Source organism: Gymnodraco acuticeps, unplaced genomic scaffold (genome assembly GCF_902827175.1).
Source record: "Gymnodraco acuticeps unplaced genomic scaffold, fGymAcu1.1, whole genome shotgun sequence".
Lineage (NCBI taxonomy): Eukaryota > Metazoa > Chordata > Actinopteri > Perciformes > Bathydraconidae > Gymnodraco > Gymnodraco acuticeps.
The window spans coordinates 50,930-74,548 of NW_022992309.1; the positions used below are offsets into that span (position 1 = coordinate 50,930).

The window sequence follows — 23,619 nt, forward strand, 5'->3', positions numbered from 1 at the left end:
TTTCACACGACGAGTTGACATGAAGGTGTTGGTTTTGAGAGGAAGAGTGAGGAGCTCTTAATATCCTCTGCAGGTTTCAGCATGTTCACAACAATCACAGAAGCTTTACCTCGCATGGTGCTGGGTTTAAAAACCTCAAACCTATTTCTCTACTCTTCCAGACATCTGCTGACTTCAGAAACATGACTCCTCAAAGTGGACGTTAACTTTGTGAATGAACGGATGCTTTGATGAGTCAAACATCCCCAGGTGATTGGCTTGTATCTGGCGATGGTTGTCAGAGTTTAAATGAATTCCTCTTCAAAACCAAATGAACGGTCATATTGATATTCACACTCAATGAGTTGGTTTAGTTAAACCTACGAGTAACAGCTTAGTTTAGTTAAGCCAAGCTTAGTTTACTGGCATTCACACTCAATACATTTAGTTCGTTTTGTTGACCTTAGCTTACCTTCTCTTCCCTTAGTTTAGTTTAGCTCCGTTTATTTATATTCACACACAATTTGAGTCAGGGTGGGAAAATAGGACTCAAAATACAAAAAGGTTTGTTAACAAAAAGCGAGCTTTATTATAAAAAAGCCGAAGACATGAAAAACAAGAAACTAATTAACAAAACCAAAACCGGAGAGCACGACAGACGGGAACAAACGTACAGACGGGAACAAACGTACAGACGGGAACAAACCTACAGACGGACTAGTGATGGCAGTTTGACACGGAAGCTTCGAACGGAGCTTCAACCCTGGACTTCCTATTCCATAGAAGCAGTGCTTCGAAGCTTGCTTCAAATCACGTGACATGTGACGTCCGAAGCAGCAACTGCTTCAAATCACGTGACATGTGACGTCCGAAGCAGCAACTGCTTCATTTCCTGAATGAATCACTTGACTGGTTCGCGGTCCATTCACGCGATTCAATGCACTGCCTCGTCTCGATTCTGACAGGTGACAGGTGGAAACTGTTTCAAACTTGAGCGCTTCAACACTTTATGACCGCTCTAAACAATGCACAATGTGTGGGTTGTTGTCGTAGTTTGCATTGTTGCTGTTGAGTTGTTGTTGGTATTGCATTTGATATCATTATAGAGCAAGCCAGGAAGAAAGAGGTCGTTCTGGCTCGGGAAACACTTCGAAATGTGGAGAACTTGTCAACAAAAAGAAAATGAGTAATATAAAAACACTTAAATTGTCTAAAAGGAATAGATAGCCCAGTGGGTAGAGCCGGCGGCCAGGATGCAGCGATGTCCTCCACGCAGCTGGTTCAAAGCCTGTAATAGTTAAACTTGTAATCATTGCTTTAATAACTGATAAAAGGCCCTCTCCGCCCAAAAGAAATGTCCAGCACTCTCTAGTCTCTTCTCAATAAGCCAATACACACAACTATCAATCTTTAATTGCAAATAGAACATGATAGTCACTCTTAGTGTGTGTGTGTGTGCATCGAAAGGCAAAGATACGTTAAACCCACTGCAGCCTTGCACTTCGCCAGGAGAGGTCGATGTAACTGAAGCTTCGAGAAATTAACCTATTTCCGACACAATTGTCAAAGTGGTTCGACGCTTCATTCAAAGCTTCATTTTGCCATCACTAACACGGACAAGCATAGACGAGCATATGGCGAGGCAGGGAACATGGACACGAAGAGACGACGAACAGCCATGGAGCACAGGGGAAGACTAAATACACAGAAGGGTAATCACAGGACAAGACACAGCTGGGCAGGGGAGGCAGAAACACAAGGGCAACAGGTGAACACAATCAGACAATCAGACACACCAGGGAAACTAACGACAGGGAGGAAAACACAGGGAGAAGGACCAGACAAGACACAAGGAGGAAAATATTTCAAAATAAAAGGTGGAAAATTAAAACAACATAAATCCAAAACCATGACAATTTGTTTGGTTTAGCTTACATGTATCTTAGCTTAGTTGAGTTGAGTTTGGGTTTTGATTAGCTTAGCTTACCCATAGCTAAGTTTAGTTTACTTTGATTAGGTTTAGTTTGGTTAAAGTTGGCTTGATTTGAGTTGATTTGGATGACTTAAAGGTGGGGTAGGTAAGTTTGAGAAACCGGCTCGAGATACACTTTTTGTTATATTCCATGGAATGCTCTTAACATCCCGATAGCAATGAATATCTGAAGTGCTTTGACAACAAATCCATAAAAAAATGTCATCTGTGGAAGCCGTGATGCTGTAAAAAGCCTGGCCGGCTAAACGGATTGGATTGCCGCCCTGTCTGTCAGCCTTCCATCTCGTGCACGCACAAATGTAACTCGTGCCCTCATTGGGCGTGCCCTCATTGGGCGTGCATTGCAGCAGTACTTCAATGACTCGCCAGCAACAGGCGGCCACTTTTGTGCGCGTTCATGTGTGTTGGAGGAGGTGCTCTGTAAGGAAGTCTGAAGGAAGGGGCGGATTCTTTTCGGCTGTGTACTTTCAAATTGTAGTGCACTCGAGCCGGTTTCTGAAACTTACCGACCCCACCTTTAAGTCTATTTTATTTTGGTCTAGTTTGGTTAAACTTAGTTGAGGAAAGTTATATTTCATTAGTATTACTAAGGTTAGGGATTCACTGCAGGCTGCAAAGAATGGCGTGAAAATGAACTCTCAAGTAAAGAGATAGAACATCAGCTAAAATATAACTCTACCAGTATCTTGTTCCTTTGGACTCATCGCCATGACGATAACAGGAGCCACTTTTCTCTGTTGGTTGATTCTTTGCCAAACTTGAAACTGTCCCAAACAGGAAGAGGAAGACAAACACGTCCTTCCTCTCTGCTCCTAAAGATGTGAGATAACGGGGTCTGGACTTTTTCTGCCGGGACTCCCGCTGAGAGTTTTCAGTGATGAAGCCAAAAGTGACTTCCTGACTGGCATCGTAATGAGAGGAGGACGAAAACACCTGGAGGACAAGGAGAGGCTGGAGAGACGGGTAACATCTTGTGTCTCTGTGTATCTGGTGCATCGAAAACACTGTTGTTTAAAAAGTCAATCAACCCTTTGGAATAACCTGCATGTTTGTATAAATGTGTTCCAAATAACGGTCTGATCTTCACCTAAGTTACAATAATAAACAAACACTATCTGTATTTAACGACTAGCACACAAATAATTACTTTGGAGGATTTACCAGGCATTGAATCCAAGGGTTCACTTCCTTTCTCCACCTGCGCTTCGAATGTTTAATGGGTCTGTTCAATAAAGACATGAAAGATTATAAATAAGTGTGTGTGTGTGTGTGTGTGTGTGTGTGTGTGTGTGTGTGTGTGTGTGTGTGTGTGTGTGTGTGTGTGTGTGTGTGTGTGTGTTATTAGCTTAAGCACATTGTGTTTGTCTCTAGTTGTGACTTTGGTGAAGATCAGATCACATTTAATGAACAAATCATGACTAAAACATTATTCAAAATACCCTATGCAAGAGAGACACTAAAACGTTCCTTATTTTTGTTGACAACCACTCAAAACCTGTGGATAACCCGTCATTAATCTATGGAGACCCCCTCAGTGGGTCCTTTTAAACGTTCAAAGACTCCTGGAAGTCTCATCAAGGCCTGGTTCGGGGAGGGAGGGGTTGGTAATTACATGCAGTGAAGCCTGTCTTTACCTCCCTGTGATTACTGAAAGCTAAATGCTAATCTTAACCACTTACCGACCAATGAAGACGCAGCAGACTCTGGGCATGACGAGCCTGGGTATTAATATCAAGCTCTGACAGAGAGGAATAGTGGACATACGAAAAGCAGGGTTTGTGTTTGAGCTGATCTCCAACATCCAAATAATAAAAGTGTGAAGAAAGTGGAATACATGTGTTTTGATTTTGATGGAAATTAGGACTCCTCTCTACAAGATGAATCTAAATTCACCATGTATAAAGAAGGGAGAAATCATCATTGCTTGTAACATTTTTACTTGTAGAAAAATAGCCTTATATCACTTTAACTTGTGTTGTTTGAATCCTAATCTTTTGGATGAAAGAGTTATTGTTCACCAAGAACAATTTATGTAAGCTGGCAATGCTCTCATGCACCTGCGCCTTAGTTAGTCTATCTTTCAGAGTAAGCCCCATCAGAGGATCTAGAAATAGAAATATCTGTATAATTGAACTGAAACAGGGGTCAAATCGAAATGAAAGTTAAAGGGGACCTATCATGCAAAATGCACTCTTGTACGTCTTTTATACATGAATATGTGTCCCCGGTGTGTCAGGGAACTCACCAAGTGTCAGAAAACACAACCCTCTCTCTTTTCCTCCATAACCAAATCTCTAAAAACGGGGCTGCAACGGATCTGATACAGATTTGAAAATAGTCTGACGTCAGTGACGAAGAGCTCCGCCTATATGGCCAACTCTCCACCTATTAGGGGAATGAGAGGTTGCGTGGCATGGTAACAGCATGGTAACAGCATGGTAAAATGAAGCTCCGGCCCCCTCCTTTGCAGAGGGCGTGGTCAGCTGCAGCTCAAGCAAAGACGAGTGGAGGAGAGCAAAATAGAGCAAAATGACGCATGGCTAAAATGCATGATCTGTTTGATATTTTGAAAAAGAAAACGTACAAATATACCTTATAGGTATGGCCCTCCATCCATCCATCCATCTTCTCCCGCTTATCCGTGGTCGGGTCGCGGGGGTAGCAGTTCCAGCAGAGAGCCCCAAACTTTATTTTCCCTGGCGACATCAACCAGCTCTGACTGGGGGATCCCAAGGCGCTCCCAGGCCAGCAAAGAGATATAATCCCTCCACCTGGTCCTAGGTCTACCCCTTGGTCTCTTCCCAGCTGGACGTGCCTGGAACACCTCCCTAGGGAGGCGCCCAGGTGGCATCCTAACTAGGTGCCCGAACCACCTCAACTGGCTCCTTTCGACGCGAAGGAGGAGCGGCTCAACTCCGAGTCCCTCCCTGATGACCGAACTTCTCACCTTATCCCTAAGGGAGACACCAGCCACCCTGCGGAGAAAACCCATCTCGGCCGCTTGTATCCGCGATCTCGTTCTTTCGGTCATGACCCATCCTTCATGACCATAGGTGAGGGTAGGAACGAAAATGGCCCGGTAGACAGAGAGCTTTGCCTTCTGGCTCAGCTCCCTTTTCGTCACAACGGTGCGGTAAAGCGACTGCAGTACCGCTCCCGCTGCTCCGATTCTCCGGCCCATCTCACGCTCCATTGTTCCCTCACTCGAGAACAAGACCCCGAGATACTTGAACTCCTTCACTTGGGGTAAGGACTCATTCCCTACTTGAAGTGGACAGTCCATCGGTTTCCTGCTGAGAACCATGGCCTCAGATTTGGAGGTGCTGATCCTCATCCCAGCCGCTTCACACTCGGTTGCGAACCGATCCAGTGAGTGCTGAAGGTCGCAGACCGATGAAGCCATTAGAACCACATCATCTGCAAAAAGCAGTGGTGCAATCCTTAGTCCACCGAACTGCAGACCCCCTCCCCCATGACTACGCCTCGAAATCCGATCCATGTATATTACAAACAGGATTGGTGACAAAGCGCAGCCCTGGCGGAGGCCAACCCTCACCGGTAACGGGTCCGACTTACTGCCGAGGACCCGGACACAGCTCTCGCTTTGGGAGTACAGAGATTGGATGGCCCTGAGTAGAGACCCCCTCACCCCATACTCCCGCAGCACCTCCCACAGTAACTCCTTGGGAACTCGGTCATACGCCTTCTCCAAGTCTACAAAACACATGTAGACCGGATAAGCGTACTCCCAGGCCCCCTCCAGGATCCTTGCGAGAGTAAAAAGCTGATCTGTCGTTCCACGACCAGGACGGAATCTGCATTGTTCCTCCTCAATCTGAGGTTCGACAATCGGCCTGACCCTCCTTTCGAGTACCTTAGAGTAAACTTTCCCGGGGAGGCTGAGTAGTGTGATGCCTCTGTAATTGGCACACACCCTCTGATCCCCCTTTTTAAAAAGGGGAACCACCACCCCGGTCTGCCACTCCTTCGGTACTGTTTCCGACTTCCACGCAACGTTGATGAGACGTGTCAACCATGACAGTCCCTCAACACCCAGAGCCTTCAGCATTTCCGGGCGGATCTCATCCACCCCCGGGGCTTTGCCACTGTGGAGTTGTTTGACGACCTCAGTGACCTCCCCCCGGGAGATTGGTGTTGATCCTCCGTCATACTCCAGCTCTGCCTCTAACATAGAGGGCGGAGTTGTCCCATCCTTACTGTACACAGCTTGGATGGTTCCCTGCTTCCCCCTCCTGAGGTGTCGGACAGTTTTCCAGAACAACTTTGGTGCCGCCCGAAAGTCCTTCTCCATGTCTTCTCTGAACTTCTCCCACACCCGCTGCTTTGCCTCGGCCACGGATGAGGCTGCTGCCCTTCGGGCCTGTCGGTACCTTGCAACTGCCTCGGGAGTCCCCCGGGATAACAAATCCCTGAAGGCCTCCTTCTTCAGTCGGACGGCTTCCCTGACCACCGGTGTCCACCAGGAGGTTCGAGGCTTACCGCCCCTTGAGGCACCTAGGACCTTGAGACCACAGCTCCCCGCCGCGGCTTCGGCAATAGAGGCTTTGAACACCGACCACTCTGGTTCAAGCTGGCTTTGGGGACGTGGAAGGTATGGCCCTACAATATATTATTCAAATATAGCATGATAGGTCTCCTTTAACTAAGTGTATGCATGTGCCACGTTTTAAGCAACCCGTAGCCCTAAAAAAACGTACTATCTGTTTAAGCCATTGAACTCAGACACACAACTTTCACTATCCAGCTTTCCACATGTCTTACAGCTTTACTTACTACATTTCAGAGAGATCTGCATAACCGGGCAGGGGTGCCCACACTTTTTCAGCAGGGGTGCCCACACTTTTTCAGCAGGGGTGCCCACACGTTTATAAATATGCTATAAATAAAACTTGATTTGATTTGATTAAAAAAACTGTGGCGGATAAACTAATTGCACCGCAGTAGCGCATAATACCTTCAGATGAGGAGGTGAGGCCCCCTCATAACTGCATGAACCCGTATGGCACGATACGACTCAGTACATCTTTGGTAATTGTTATACCCTTTCTTTAGTAGAATTGTATAAATTGGAAGGCTGACTAGATAATCAGCTCGTCGGTGATGTGCAGCCCATGCGTGGTGAACTGCGTGTTGGAAAATATGAGATCTCAGACTGGCTTACCTGTACGTCAATCACGTAGCAAATGCCATAGTAAGGATGAATGATAGGCTAACTTACATTTTTTTGTTTTTTTAAATGAATCTTTTTATTTTATTATTTTTTTAAATGCTATGCGATCTACCAACACGTTCTCACTCCCAACCCGTCACATGTTTACGGACGGTCAGGGCCCCTCCCCGTCACACTATTACGCACAGGGTACCCCTTGAGAGTCAGTTTTCAATGGGCAGGGCTTCTCATTGACTTGCATAGAGCTCCCTGAACGTTGGTAATAGATGAGTTGAGATCGCGGCGAAATGCTCACCGCAGATCCATTCTCACAGCCTTTATCAACCTTTTTCTTTCTCAATATCAAGCCACACTTATTGTTTTTACTTCTTTATTTTAATTGAATAATGTAGGACTTTTGTTGTCGTCAGTTATGGGGAGAGTAGGGGCTCAGAATACTGAAATCTGGATTGTTTCATCGTGTTTTCCTTCTAATTTTGTATTTTCTCTAAACCACACACTGTTATTTACTCAACAATAACACATAGTTATCCTTGTGTTTATATATTTGTTTGATTAATAAACACAAGTTGGAGTCCGTCAGGACCGAGGGTCGGAGCAGCTCATTTGCTTTAGAGAATTTTACACCAGGAAGTAAGTATTCTCTCCGCTTCGCTTGACAAACCCCGTGATAGTCCTCAAGCTCTGTGATTGGAGAGTGTGCTCCGAGGGTTACGCCGAGCGTCAAACAAAACTTTGAAATGGGATGGAACCACGGCAGACTGTCCAAAACTGGATTTGAACGGGTCCACCCCGTCCCCAGAACTACACATGCTGGCTATTGTGTGTTTTGCAACATGTGGCACGTCTCTACTGGGAATTGTAGTTTTAAAAGACGTTTTCGTATTTCCCATAATAAGAAGTTGCCAGTATTAAACTGTGTACATCCCTGGAGGTTTAGGGGATAGGAAACACTCAAATTTAAAACATATAATTAATAAATGGGTGAAAATTGCTTGTGCCCATAATGGGCAGCATTAATATATATACACACATGACAGCTAAGGTCAGAAGAGCTTTATTTAACAGCTGCTCTTATGTCTGTGACCCCTCCTTTTGTTCATTGATAAGCCTGAAACATGCACTTGTCAAGGTTCAGAGGCACATTTAGCAAATATGGCAGTAGCCATCGATCAGCTTAAGATAAGATATACTTTATTGATCCCAAGTTGGACAAATGTGCGTTACATCAGCATGTGTAACAGTTGTAAATATGCAGTGGTGTTTATTTGTAAATCATTTAGTATAATCACACAAATTCTGTGTTCTATATTTAATAATTCTGTGTTCTTTATTTATTGATTGTTCAATACCTGACAAGGTCGGAGATGAAAAACCTGGGTCGCAGGTTCCTCAACAGTGCATTACAAGACATCAATATGTGTATACCTCCACCATTAAACTTTCGTATTCTGCACATTTCTTATACTATCTACATACATCTTATAAGAGTATAATACATATGTATAATATCAGTTCAAATAAGTGCTTAAACATACAGTAGTTAACATTGCAGGAAAGCAATATATTAGTATAATAATATAGCCTATTGCTAAAGTATACTTTGTCAGGCTTAATATTTATACACGCAAAGCTTTTTTCTTATTCAAAATAAGACCTTAACCTAAAGTATTCTTTAATGTTTAAATACAGCCTTATTAGTTTGTCTGTCTGTGTCTCCTATTAATATCTAATAATACAAATAATACATTTCAATAACGTGCTTTAACCACCAGGTGTCCCTTTCTATCAGCTGTGCACCGTTATGGTGTAAATATACCAATATACCGATTGGATCAAATATAAAAGTCAGCCGAATTAGTATTGATACTGCAAGGACACTTATATTGTGAAGAGAAATTGAAGATGTTGTTTAATTGCTGATATATTTATGATCCACGTCACATATTCAGTTTTGGCGGCAGTTGTTCCTGCTTGTCTAGAAGTCTTCTCATCAGGGCTCTATAAATAGAGAACTACGGCAGATATGTAATATTTAATGCAGCCGAACCGTGTATTACAATGCCGTTATGTGATGACCTTCAAGGAGAAAAGCAAGCACACTCGGAATAAAGTATTTTATTTTTTAAAAATGTTTTCAGATTTCACATCAACAGGAAGTCCGGTTAACTATAATGTCCGTGCGGAACAATACCCCAACCCATAGATCCGCGGGTGAATAATGTCAATCACCACATTACACACATCCCTTCACATTTACATTTTAATTTACATTAAAGTAATTCGTGAGGCCTTCTAAAATGTTTTTAAATATAATTAGGGTTGTAGTTGAAGAGTTTGTAAATTATTGCGGTGCCTGGCGATTTAATACATTAATGTAGCCTTTGTTTCTGCTCAAAGAGGTGTTGACCAGCTGGGGCAACAAGAACATCGGCAAAATCGAGTGTGACTATTACAACATTATTATTATATTAATATTGACAATAACAACCGACCGTCGGGGAGCGTTCTCATGGCGTCTATTATCAACGCTATGGGAGGTCTATGAAGGTCTATGGGACGCCCTGCCCGTTGAAAACTGACTCTCAAGTACCCTGGTTGGGAGTGAGAACGTGTTGGATCTACCCACACTACCTTTGCGATCGACATATTAGGCACCCCTGACCTAGGGGGAGGAGGAAGTAAAAAGTACAAAACCTTGCTACCTTCTTTCTTCTTTTTCCTATAGTAAAATCAAAAGCAATCAAACAATGAAAACACGACATCTGAAAAACATTGTTCAGTTGAAATCAGATTAATAACACCACTTTACCTTATTAACATCTTTGTTCTTGACATTCTGTGACACTGTTTAGTATGTGGTCAAAACTCACACCTGGTATAACTGAGAAAACTATAAATCACACATTGAGATTGAAAAAGGGGGACGGTGAAGATTAACAAGGAGTCAGACAGTCAAAGGTTTGATAAATCTGTTGCCGTCTCAAGCCAACCTCTAAGGAAGTTATATGCTGTAATTACGCCATTTTTTAACCACATTGTGAAAGAGTTGTCTTCAGCTGCTTTTCTGGCCCTCTCTTCCTGCTCTTCTCTAAATCTCCTCCTCTCCTCCTCCATTTCTCTTTCAAACATTTCATGTACCTTTTTCATCCTCTCTCTGTCATCTTTCATTTCCTTCATTTGTTTCTCATACTTTTCCAATATTTTCTTCTCCATTTCCTCTTCCTCTTTGCGCATTTCTTCTTCTCTCTCTTCAATGATTCTCTGTTTCTCCTCTTCTATGGCCCTCTCTACCTCCTGGAACATTTCAGTGGTGTAATGGCTTCCTCCGTTCTTCTCTGTTATGTTTCTGATCTTGTCGAGCAGCTCTCTGACCTGAGAACGATCCTTCTCCTTATTATTGAAGACGTGGTACTGCCCGTTACATCTGGCCACAAGTTCCTGCAGATCTACACTTTGCTTCAATAACTCTTCAATAGTTTGGTCTTCGAGCTGATCACCGTGGGTAAAGAGAACCATGCTGTATCTGTCTGCTTGCTCTCCAAAGATTTCCTGAATCATCTGCACTGACTGCTTTTCTTCATCTGTGAATCTGCCCAGTCTGATGACGACCAGGAAGACATGAGGTCCAGGAGAAGCAAAAACAATGCTCTGAATAACGTTCTGTCTGGTCTTGTTTTCATCAGTGCTGGTGTCAAACAGACCTGGAGTGTCAATGACAGCAACCTTTTGTCCATCCACTTCCCCAAAGGTCTTAGCACAGACTTTAGTCAGAGATTCAAAAGAAACCTTTGATTCAAAGTCCTCTTTTCCCAGAATGGTGTTTCCTGTGGCGCTCTTCCCAGATCCAGTTTTCCCAATCATCACAATCCGGAGTACCTTATCATTGTGGCCCGAGTATTTGTTGTGGCAGTTTGTAGAAGGTTGAGACGAACAGACTGAAAAACAGAAACAACTATTTATTGCTGTCTTCATATGTTTGTTACAAACAGTTGTTTACCCTTTGAGGTTCCAAATATAACCTTTTATGGTTATAAAAATAAACCACAAGGAGTGCCTGTCAGACCCTCTAACATCTGATATCACATTTACATCAAACCAAACAATATAATCTAAAATCACAACACATTAAATCAGAAGGAAACCCAACTTGTGCAGGAGTGTGAAGCTGACTGTTGAGCGGCCCAGACCAAGCAAGGAGGCAGAGGCAGAACATCCAAAAATATAACCCGACGTGGGCATTTATTAAAATCATGTGCACAAAGTTCACAGCCTCAATCCTGCTGTTCTCCTTGCACACATCCTGCAGCCACAAGGATCTCACACACCCTACCAGCCTCCAAAACAGACAGGGCAACAGACCCTAAATACACCCACTCTAATCAGCACAACAAGACACAGGTGAGGGGGGAGGAGACAACACAGGACACCAGGTGCACACAATCATCAGCCACAGACATCAACTGTACTGTGCAATCACGCTAATAAAGTGCAATATTACCCGGCCTGAAGCCGTCAGTCCATAGTGACGAAGTTACCTTCGTCACAATGAGCATTGGCAGGAACACAGGGAATCACACAAGGAAAATAAAACCAGACATCAGGAACCAGAGGGGATCAGAGACGACGTATAGAAAGCGAATAAAAGGGAAGACATATATCAGACAAACAGGCGTGAAAACAAAAAGAAAAAACAGACGGAGGTAAATGGATTGTACTTTTACAATCAAATCTCTTTTCATACTGTGAGTCATTCACCCATTCACACCCCATTAATGCAGAGCAGCACTACTTGCTCTAGGGAAGCTAACACTCACGTCACACACACACTCACACACCATTGGCAATCAGGAACAACTCAGGGTTCAATATCTTACCTGAGGAATCGTCGACATGTTGACGGCACGGGCTGGGCTCTAACCCACAACATCCTGGTTGAAAGACGACCGCACTCCCAAGCAGCCAAAGTCGCAGGAACACTTTTCAAAATAAAACAAGACACGTGAAAAACAGGATCATGACAGACACATAGTCGGATTCCAGATGTCCCTGATAATGCAGTCAACATAATTCAGCTAGGAAGGATTCAGCGGGGGAATGACCATGAAATATAGGAGAGTAGCTGGAAAGGGGCATAGGAACTCGGCAGTCAGCCTTCGATTGAAACCGTTGTGGAGCAAATGCCCTAAAAAGAGGACGGCAGGTATATATACACAAAAATCAAGTTTTTATTTAGGAAAATCCGATAACAAATACAGTTAAACACCAAAACAGGGGGACCCGGCAAGGTCAAACAGAACAAAGAAAACTGAACTGAGTACAGACCAGAAGTGGATAATTAACACGACCCAACAGGAACCAGATGGGATTATAAACAGGGGTGCACATAACTTTTTTGCCCTGGTTCTCAAAGGAGCACCTGGAGATGTTGCTTGGTGCTCATCCTTAAAATGAAATAAACCGTAACTTTTGAGGGGTCTTGACTTTATTTGCCAGACACACGGCACTGAACACACATGCAGAGGTGAACACAGAACACACATGCAGAGGTGAACACAAGACAACATTAGCACGACCAGTAATCCTACAAGCTGTCATCACTACCCTCCTGACTGTTCTCCTCACTGTCTTCCTCTGTCAGACATGGTAGCTGATGATGTAGGCCTACTTCTTTCTCTCTGGTTGAGTCTGCGATTAGATGCTTGCATCCACAAGTCAACAGCTGGGTTTGGGTCGAAAGTCTCTGTTGTCATCTTAGACAAGTGGATGTAATCAAATAAGTATGTGAACATAACCAATAACCTACCATAGCCAATAACAAATTAATGTAACTTATTTTATTTGTGTTGTTCATTCATATCTTATTTTACCTTAACATTTATTTATGCATTTTTTTGTATCTCTCCAGTTTTAAAGGATATTTTTGGTTACTGTCCTATAGTATACATTGGAATGATTTAAAACCTGTTTATCCCAATAATTATAAAGGAGTGCCTTGGAAATATGTGTTTACATAAATTGCGACCAAACCGTTTGAACTTAGACTTTACCTCACTGAGCTGTAGTTATCAGTCTGGCTGGAGAGGACTCTCCCTCCACATTATTGTAGAAACATCTTCTTCTTATATCCGTTAGAGCAGCTAGCACCAGATTCTAATAACAACAGCGCTGGCCTGGTACCGGTGCACCCTCCCTCGCTCACTCGTATTTTGGCTGTGAGCTGCGGGCGCCAGATAAGCCAACATCCCCCATTTTCATCACTTACAGCGCCCATCGTACAGGGCAAATGAAACGTGTAACCGGGGTGAAAAGGGTGTTACATTTACTTAATTATGAATATTGTTACATCAAGGCCGAAAATTAGGATGAGCCCCAACGGTCAAAATGTTTGTTTCCCTCCCAGAGCTGCCAGCGCAGCGCCTCCACAGATCTGGCGCCCTAGGCGAACATCTAGCCAGAGCTACGGGCCGACCCTGAGTTCATATCATGGTTCATACATGTATACAACTCGCAAATATCTTTCTCTCTCTCTCTCTCTCTTCTCTCTCTCTCATCTCTCCTCTCTCCTCTATTTTCTCTTTTCTCTTCTCCCTTCTCTCTCTCCCTCTCCCTCTCTCAATGTTGGTACGCAAATGCGCTTTGTTTCAAATGACCCGGTGCTCTTTTTTTGGCGGAGGTGCGCATGCGCACCTGCGCACCAGTTATGTGCAGCCCCGATTATAAACAATGAATCACAGCAGTGATATTGCTAGTTTTTTTTATCGCCAATTTGCACGTAATTTCATATTGTGTATTGTTGTTGTTGTTTTTTGTTTTGGGTCAAAGGGGTCGCGGCCGCCCTTATGACAGCAGGCAGCTGGGTGGAAGGTCTCTCACTCAAAGAAGGGCGGGGGGATCTCAGGTCGCCTCACTATGGGGGAGAGAGAGGGGGGGGGGGGGCGGCGGGTACACTATCTCTATCAAATAAACACTTTCGATGTTTATAAAGTAGTACTGCAATTAGTCAAATTAATCTCACGCCTCGAACTGCCACCAAATTCATTCATTTAAATAGTTTTGGCAGAAATATATTTTTCCTTGCCTGGGTTGTATGAAACAATAAATAATTATTTAAAAACTGACTACGTTAAATTGGTATAGTCTTGACCTGTAGTTGGCAGTGTTGGGGGAGGGGTACGCTTTGCATTGATTCTCGGGTCGAAAATGAATACCTACGGTGAAGGAGAAAAAAGACACAAGGCATCAGGTGCTCAGTTTAGAAAGAAAAGTAAAGAAGAAGGAGAGAAACGCTCAAAAGGTAAAGCGCGGCTGTGTGGACGGGCCGTAACATATCATTTATTTAGTTGGGCTATATTAAGCATGTCATTAAATGATGCCGGTAACCTTAACTCCATTGCTGCTTCTTAGCTGCCTGTGTTTCGTCGTCAGTTCAGCAACTAACAATGGAATACTTTTCCTGCAATTTGTTCTCATTGGATAGATTTAGAACTGAAACCATTGTACCAAATATAAATGGCATACTGTACCGAATATTGGAAACCCAAATGTAAATGTTACATTCTGGTCTGAACTGAGATGTTACAGCCAAGAAAATCTACAAAGAGAAATGATGACACTAACCCCATTTTAAGGCCAATGTGCTGCATTCACACACAAACTAATTAAAGATCAATTTATATGAACACAATTATAACTGACGAAATATTTCAACCAAATAAGAAGGGAAATGAAAGTAGACTGAAGACCAATAATAGTTTACAAATAAGTCCTTGATCATCATATTACTGATGAAAACAATGCAAAATATGAATGCACAAATATTAAAAAAGACACCTGTGTCCCCGATAGATAAAGGATATAAAACATGTTGATCCTGACCTACCGTCTTTGTTAATAAAGCCTCCCATTATTGGATTGTAGAGAGCAGAGGTGCTGGTTTACAGTGAGGTAAAGACTGAGAGTTAAGAGACTGTTTGAAACAATTCCTTTTGTATGAGCTGCATGCAGCAAACCACACCCAATGCAGACTGGGTGTGTACGTGTTATTTTACAGGCTGTTTATCCATTGAGACTAAATCAAAAAGGTTCAGCAAACTCTGTCTTTGGGTGATGTTTTTTAATTAGTTTTAAATGCAGTACTGTCTTTATATGTACAAGATAAATTACAAGTTTTGATGAATGTAGTCTTCAGTGTTTCTAGTCATGTCAAGTCTTTTTTATTCATACATCCATACTTTGAAAATCACAAACTCTACCAACAGAACTTTTCATTCTTAGACCCTAAATTGTTATGAGTAAAAACTGCCCAAAAAACCTTAAATGGTGAAATAAATGTTTATAAACGTTGATGTGTTTACAGAAAGACCAACAATGCAAAATGACATTATGGACGATCGGGATGACAAAGTTAAACATAGCAAACACTAAGAACTTCTCTACAAGTTGATATGTCGCTTTATTCAAAATGGTTTTATGTAACCTACAACAGATCTACACAGCCTACACATAACACACAAGAACATTATTATTTTCGGATAGACACACCTACATAAAGTAGCATCAAAATGTAGCCGTTGCATTTATTCTGCATTTCACTTAACAATCTTTTACTTGTCGTGTTTTTTCTCAGCTCTTCAATGATCATTGGAATTTGTTGATTGACGCCCTTTATTGTTCTGTTTTTAGCACAGCTTGAATATCCAGTCCACCTGCATGTTCAGTGTTCATTTAGAGAACTATAAACAGCAAAACCAGTTCACCCTCCCATCAGCATTTACAGGAAAGGCCACCTGTTCTTTGAAATGCCACAACAACAACAAATGCATGTACAGAGTGCAGCTAGCTCTTTGGATTGTCACTCTTAGTTTCTCTCCACAACAAGATGGCAAATGTGCATGTGTACATATTATTCTGTACTTTTACAAGATTGTAAACCCTCAAAACATTTCTAAATTGGACCTTCAACAGGACTGCTGTAGCCTCATATACACTTGAGCTGAAAGATATTAACATTTTAGCTTGTATTGAAAGTTGTAATGCTTCCGGTTGATTAAGATCCTGATGGAATGATTATGGTGACTTCCTACTCTCTGAATGCATATGGCCTGTGAGTGTTGCATTAAGAGAGACTTTTATAAAATATTGGACTACATCTGTTGTATTTAGTATTATGGTATTAAAATCACCCATAAAATATTTATTTTATTTTATGGGATATTTATTTTAAGGTTATTTGGGTGGAAGGAAAGCTTCTGAAGACATTGGTCTACACGTTGAAAGAAAAATATCAAATAATAAAATCTAATCACTCATGCATTAAGTAACTGCTATTATTACAAATAAGACCCAATGAGAAAACAAAAGAACAGGAATTTATGAATATTAATAAGTCATAACAGTGGTTGGAGTCATGACCGAAAGAACGAGATCGCGGATACAAGCGGCCGAGGTGGGTTTCCTCCGCAGGGTGGCTGGTGTCTCCCTTAGGGATAAGGTGAGAAGTTCGGTCATCAGGGAGGGACTCGGAGTTGAGCCGCTCCTCCTTCGCGTCGAAAGGAGCCAGTTGAGGTGGTTCGGGCACCTAGTTAGGATGCCACCTGGGCGCCTCCCTAGGGAGGTGTTCCAGGCACGTCCAGCTGGGAAGAGACCGAGGGGTAGACCTAGGACCAGGTGGAGGGATTATATCTCTTCGCTGGCCTGGGAGCGCCTTGGGATCTCCCAGTCAGAGCTGGTTGATGTGGCCAGGGAAAAGGAAGTTTGGGGCTCTGCTGGAACTGCTACCCCCGCGACCCGACCACGGATAAGCGGGAGAAGATGGATGGATGGAACTTTGGTTGGATATCGTACAGTTAAGCATCACAAGGCCAAATTGTTTATTTTAAAACCATTTGAAATACCACTTTCCCAATCAATTCAATAATCTGTTGGATTAATGAAGTGCTGCTCTCAGCTTCCTGTCTAGCGTGCATTTCCTGCATCTCTTTCAGATTTCCCCTTGCCTCCTCTTTTTCTTTTTCCTGAGTTGCTATAACCCTGATCAACCTCTCCCTGTCTGCCTCTGCTTCCCGGAGTTATTGCTCATACATTTCCTCTATCTTCTTCTCCAGTTCCTCCCGCTCTTTGCGCATTTCCACTTCTCTCTCTTTAAGGATCCGTTGTTTCTCCTCTTCTATGGCCCTCTCTGCCTCCTGGAACATTTCAGTGGTGTAATGGCTTCCTCCGTTCTTCTCTGCTATATAACTGATCTTGTCGAGCAGCTCTCTGACCTGAGAACGATCCTTCAGGTCATTATTGAAGACGTGGTACTGGCCGTGACATCTGTCCACAAGTTCCTGCAGCTCTTCACTTTCCTTCAATAACTCTTCGATAGTTTGGTCTTCGAGCTCATCACCGTAGGTAAAGAGAACCATGCTGTATCTGTCTGCTTGCTCTCCAAAGATTTCCTGAATCTTCTTCACTGCCTTCATCTGTGAATCTGCCCAGTTTGATGACGACCAGGAAGACATGGGGTCCAGGAGCAGCAAAAACAATGCTCTGCGCAACATCGTTTCTGGTCTTCTTTTCATCAATCTTGGTGTCAAACAGACCAGGAGTGTCAATAACCTTAACTCTTTGTCCATCAACTTCACCACTGGCCTTCGCACAGTTTACAGTCAAGGATTTAGCAGATCACTTTGATTTAAAGGACTCTTTTCCCAGAATGGTGTTTCCTGTGGCGCTCTTCCCAGCTCCGGTCCTCCCCACCATCACAACCCGGAGCTCTGCGTCATTGTATGTGTTTGATTCTGAACAAAAGGAAAAACCATTTAGTGCTCTGGTTTTGTGCTACACATTCATCTGTTTTGCATCAATGTATTTATCTTAATATCTATTACAACACTAAACAGTATTTTAAATGTACAATATTCAATGTGTACATTACATTCTGTTCTTGCCTTCTTATTCTATTTACATGTATATATATATAGACTGCATTTACTTGGTCCCTCACAATATTCTCTGCAACATTTATCTTATTGTATTAATTTTGTTCTGACAGGTATATGAGCTTGGGACTTAAGATTTTAATTTCTACTTGTCTGTTCAATGACAATAAAGCCCTTGAATCTTTGAAAAATGGGCACTTTCACAGTGAGCAGCTGAGGTTTAGTTCACACGTTAGCGAGTTGTACAAAGTCAATTGCATAATTAATGCAAAAAGACTCAGACGTGGGCGAATACGCAGATCTTGTACTTGAGTAAAAGTAGAAGTACTCAGATCTTGTACTTGAGTAAAAGTAGAAGTACTCAGATCTTGTACTTGAGTAAAAGTAGAAGTACTCAGATCTTGTACTTGAGTAAAAGTAGAAGCACTCAGATCTTGTACTTGAGTAAAAGTAGAAGTACTCAGATCTTGTACTTGAGTAAAAGTAGAAGTACTCAGATCTTGTACTTGAGTAAAAGTAGAAGTACTCAGATCTTGTACTTGAGTAAAAGTAGAAGTACTCAGATCTTGTACTTGAGTAAAAGTAGAAGTACTCAGATCTTGTACTTGAGTAAAAGTAGAAGTACTCAGATCTTGTACTTGAGTAAAAGTAGAAGTACTCAGATCTTGTACTTGAGTAAAAGTAGAAGTACTCAGATCTTGTACTTGAGTAAAAGTAGAAGTACTCAGATCTTGTACTTGAGTAAAAGTAGAAGTACTCAGATCTTGTACTTGAGTAAAAGTAGAAGTACTCAGATCTTGTACTTGAGTAAAAGTAGAAGTACTCAGATCTTGTTCTTGAGTAAAAGTAGAAGTACTCAGATCTTGTACTTGAGTAAAAGTAGAAGTACTCAGATCTTGTACTTGAGTAAAAGTAGAAGTACTCAGATCTTGTACTTGAGTAAAAGTAGAAGTACTCAGATCTTGTACTTGAGTAAATGTAGAAGTACTCAGATCTTGTACTTGAGTAAAAGTAGAAGTACTCAGATCTTGTACTTGAGTAAAAGTAGAAGTACTCAGATCTTGTACTTGAGTAAAAGTAGAAGTACTCAGATCTTGTACTTGAGTAAAAGTAGAAGTACTCAGATCTTGTACTTGAGTAAAAGTAGAAGTACTCAGATCTTGTTCTTGAGTAAAAGTAGAAGTGCTCAGATCTTGTACTTGAGTAAAAGTAGAAGTACTCAGATCTTGTACTTGAGTAAAAGTAGAAGTACTCAGATCTTGTACTTGAGTAAAAGTAGAAGTACTCAGATCTTGTACTTGAGTAAAAGTAGAAGTACTCAGATCTTGTACTTGAGTAAAAGTAGAAGTACTCAGATCTTGTACTTGAGTAAAAGTAGAAGTACTCAGATCTTGTACTTGAGTAAAAGTAGAAGTACTCAGATCTTGTACTTGAGTAAAAGTAGAAGTACTCAGATCTTGTACTTGAGTAAAAGTAGAAGTACTCAGATCTTGTACTTGAGTAAAAGTAGAAGTACTCAGATCTTGTACTTGAGTAAAAGTAGAAGTACTCAGATCTTGTACTTGAGTAAAAGTAGAAGTACTCAGATCTTGTACTTGAGTAAAAGTAGAAGTACTCAGATCTTGTACTTGAGTAAAAGTAGAAGTACTCAGATCTTGTACTTGAGTAAAAGTAGAAGTACTCAGATCTTGTACTTGAGTAAAAGTAGAAGTACTCAGATCTTGTACTTGAGTAAAAGTAGAAGTACTCAGATCTTGTACTTGAGTAAAAGTAAAAGTACTCAGATCTTGTACTTGAGTAAAAGTAGAAGTACTCAGATCTTGTACTTGAGTAAAAGTAGAAGTACTCAGATCTTGTTCTTGAGTAAAAGTAGAAGTACTCAGATCTTGTTCTTGAGTAAAAGTAGAAGTGCTCAGATCTTGTACTTGAGTAAAAGTAGAAGTGCTCAGATCTTGTACTTGAGTAAAAGTAGAAGTACTCAGATCTTGTACTTGAGTAAAAGTAGAAGTACTCAGATCTTGTACTTGAGTAAAAGTAGAAGTACTCAGATCTTGTACTTGAGTAAAAGTAGAAGTACTCAGATCTTGTACTTGAGTAAAAGTAGAAGTACTCAGATCTTGTACTTGAGTAAAAGTAGAAGTACTCAGATCTTGTACTTGAGTAAAAGTAGAAGTACTCAGATCTTGTACTTGAGTAAAAGTAGAAGTACTCAGATCTTGTACTTGAGTAAAAGTAGAAGTACTCAGATCTTGTACTTGAGTAAAAGTAGAAGTACTCAGATCTTGTACTTGAGTAAAAGTAGAAGTACTCAGATCTTGTACTTGAGTAAAAGTAGAAGTACACAGATCTTGTACTTGAGTAAAAGTAGAAGTACTCAGATCTTGTACTTGAGTAAAAGTAGAAGTACTCAGATCTTGTTCTTGAGTAAAAGTAGAAGTACACAGATCTTGTACTTGAGTAAAAGTAGAAGTACTCAGATCTTGTACTTTAGTAAAAGTAGAAGTACTCAGATCTTGTACTTGAGTAAAAGTAGAAGTGCTCAGATCTTGTACTTGAGTAAAAGTAGAAGTACTCAGATCTTGTACTTGAGTAAAAGTAGAAGTACTCAGATCTTGTACTTGAGTAAAAGTAGAAGTACTCAGATCTTGTACTTGAGTAAAAGTAGAAGTACTCAGATCTTGTACTTGAGTAAAAGTAGAAGTACTCAGATCTTGTTCTTGAGTAAAAGTAGAAGTGCTCAGATCTTGTACTTGAGTAAAAGTAGAAGTACTCAGATCTTGTACTTTAGTAAAAGTAGAAGTACTCAGATCTTGTACTTGAGTAAAAGTAGAAGTACTCAGATCTTGTACTTGAGTAAAAGTAGAAGTACTCAGATCTTGTACTTGAGTAAAAGTAGAAGTACTCAGATCTTGTACTTGAGTAAAAGTAGAAGTACTCAGATCTTGTACTTGAGTAAAAGTAGAAGTACTCAGATCTTGTACTTGAGTAAAAGTAGAAGTACTCAGATCTTGTTCTTGAGTAAAAGTAGAAGTGCTCAGATCTTGTACTTGAGTAAAAGTAGAAGTACTCAGATCTTGTACTTGAGTAAAAGTAGAAGTGCTCAGATCTTGTTCTTGAGTAAAAGTAGAAGTACTCAGATCTTGTACTTGAGTAAAAGTAGAAGTACTCAGATCTTGTACTTGAGTAAAAGTAGAAGTACTCAGATCTTGTACTTGAGTAAAAGTAGAAGTACTCAGATCTTGTACTTGAGTAAAAGTAGAAGTACTCAGATATTGTACTTGAGTAAAAGTAGAAGTACCATGGTCTTGTACTTGAGTAACAGTAGAAGTACCAGAGTGTAGGAATACTCTGTTTCAGTAAAAGTAACTTCAAAAGTAAGTTGGTATTTTGAAAAAGAAAACATATAAATATACCTTATATAGGTATGGCCCTACAATATATTATTCAAATATAGCATGATAGGTCTCCTTTAAAGAGAGGAGATACAGGTGTGTATATATGTTTATAGCACATTAATCTCTTTACGGTCACAATGAGTGGTACTTTCTGTTTTACCTCATTCTATTTGAATGTACATTGCTTATCTCTGCATTTCACTTGCTCTATTGAATGTCTTTTTCTTTGAGACTTCTCGCTTCAGGATGCTGGCAGTGAACTAAAAGCTTAAATAATAGCGGTGCTGATGTGTGTGTCGTGACTCGTCTCCACACCGCGCTTCAAAGCTGCGTTTCAACTCTGATCTTTGAAACGGCTTTTTAACCTCAGGCCGTGAATTCACTTCAATAAAGCGATGCTTTCACTGGGTGGCAACGAGCCTCTTCAGCTCAAAGTGATGATCAAAGGGGTGGCAGCTCTTCTTCTGGAGGGTTCTTCTGCAGATGGAAAACCACCATCAGATGCTCCCGCAGGTATACGGGCTGCTCACTACGGGTAGCTCAGACACTTTGGGATATAAAGATAACAAAGGATTTATTTCATTGTAAAATATATAACGACGGCCCCCTTCCCTCCCTTCCTTTCCTCATCCCCGCATATCTACACACTTTTGTCCTTTCATCCCTTCCTAAATCCCTGAGACCCCTCATCCCTTGGACCCTCATCCCTTCATCCATTCATCCAACCTTCCCTTCATATCTTTGACCCTTTATCCCTCTCTATCAGTACATCCATTCATCCCTTCTTACATCTCCACATCCTTTTGTCCTTTCATCCCTTCCTCCATCCCTTCGACCCTCATCCCTTCCTACCTCCCTCGTCCCTTCCTACATCCTTCCCTACATCCCATTAACCATTCATCCCTCGTTCCAACATGTCTTGATCCCAGCCTTCCTACATCCATTAATCTCTTCATCCCTGCCGTCCTTCAGTTATTTATTCCTCCATCTCTTTGGCCCTTCATCCTCTTTCCAAATACCAGCTACTTAAAGTGGACCTATCATGCTATATTTGAATAATATATTGTAGGGCCATACCTATATAAAACATATCTGCGAAGTTTTTTTTTCAAAATACCAAACACATCCTGCATTTTAGCCATGCCTCATTTCGCTCTATTTGCTCTATTCCAGCCCTGTTTTCACAAGGGCTGATTCTGTGGCAAATGAGCGGCAGCTGACCACGCCCCCCTGCAAAGGAGGGGGGCAAGGCACGAGCGTCATGTTACCATGCTGTTACCATGCTGTTACCATGCCACGCAACCTCTCATTCCCCTGATAGGTGGAGAGTTGCCCATATAGGCGGAGCTCCTCGTTTCTGACCAAATCTGGATCAGTCTGTATCAGATCCGTTGCAGACCCGTTTTTAGAGATTTGTTATGGAGGAAAAGAGAGAGGGTTGTGTTTTCTGACACTTGGCGAGTTCTCTGGAACACATGTTCATGTATAAAAGACGTACAAAAGTGCATTTTGCATGATAGGTCCCCTTTAAGTCTCTACTACAGACCAGACAGACAGACATGATCCTTCTTAATCCCTTCGCCTTATATTCGATATCTGCTGTCATTGATTCTTTAACCACCATAACTTTGTAGTGAAACTAGAATGAACTCCGTCTATCGTCGTCATGTTCTGGCAGAACTCTCTACATTGCACATAAACCCAAACCTCTGGTTGTGTCCCGGTCAGTAAGTAAAGGTGTTCCCTATGACCCTTAAGACAAACACCCAGAGGCGTGTGCGGCGCTGCCTCCAGGCTCTCAGCAGAGGATCATCTCAGCGCTGACAGGGTTTATCAGCCGCTCTGAGCAGAGGTCGGTCAGTCGGGGCACAGACTCTTCCAGAACAAACTGACCTCTCCGTAATCCCCCCCCACACACTTCCTGCTGCAAGGAGGGGAGGGGGATGCAGTAAATCCCCCCGGAGCGGCTGATAACAAACTGCTGAATCACTCAGGATGCACGTTCTTCAAGCAAATGTAGAGATATCACATTACACAACAGCTTCTTACAATTATGTTCTGCATGTGAAACTGTAATTAAGTCAACAATGGAATACTACTCGTACTCGTGGTGTTAGTTGGTGAGATAATATCTGT

The 23,619-nt window shown here is 41.8% G+C and overlaps 1 protein-coding gene and 1 pseudogene across 1 annotated transcript; both read right to left on the reverse strand.

Moving 5' to 3' along the window:
- Nucleotides 1-9,534: 9,534 nt before the first annotated feature.
- On the reverse strand, nt 9,535-15,148 carry LOC117541102 (GTPase IMAP family member 9-like). Its single transcript, XM_034208201.1, has 3 exons — nt 15,046-15,148; nt 12,041-12,142; nt 9,535-11,101 (listed from the first exon to the last, which is right to left on the reverse strand). The coding sequence occupies exons 1-3, from the start codon at nt 15,068-15,070 to the stop codon at nt 10,119-10,121; spliced, it is 1,110 nt and encodes a 369-aa protein (XP_034064092.1). The 5' UTR covers nt 15,071-15,148; the 3' UTR covers nt 9,535-10,118.
- Nucleotides 15,149-15,653: 505 nt separating this feature from the next.
- LOC117541103 lies at nt 15,654-22,200 on the reverse strand (annotated as a pseudogene).
- Nucleotides 22,201-23,619: the final 1,419 nt, after the last annotated feature.

Excerpts from the sequence above, each read along its gene's own strand:
- LOC117541102 (XM_034208201.1), bottom strand. The coding sequence starts at position 15,070 with ATGGGAGGCTTTATTAACAAAGACG. Across the intron at positions 12,143-15,045 it reads AGGCTTTATTAACAAAGACG|TGTTCCTGCGACTTTGGCTG; the intron begins GTAGGTCAGGAT and ends TATTTTGAAAAG. Across the intron at positions 11,102-12,040 it reads ACATGTCGACGATTCCTCAG|TCTGTTCGTCTCAACCTTCT; the intron begins GTAAGATATTGA and ends TCTGTTTTTCAG.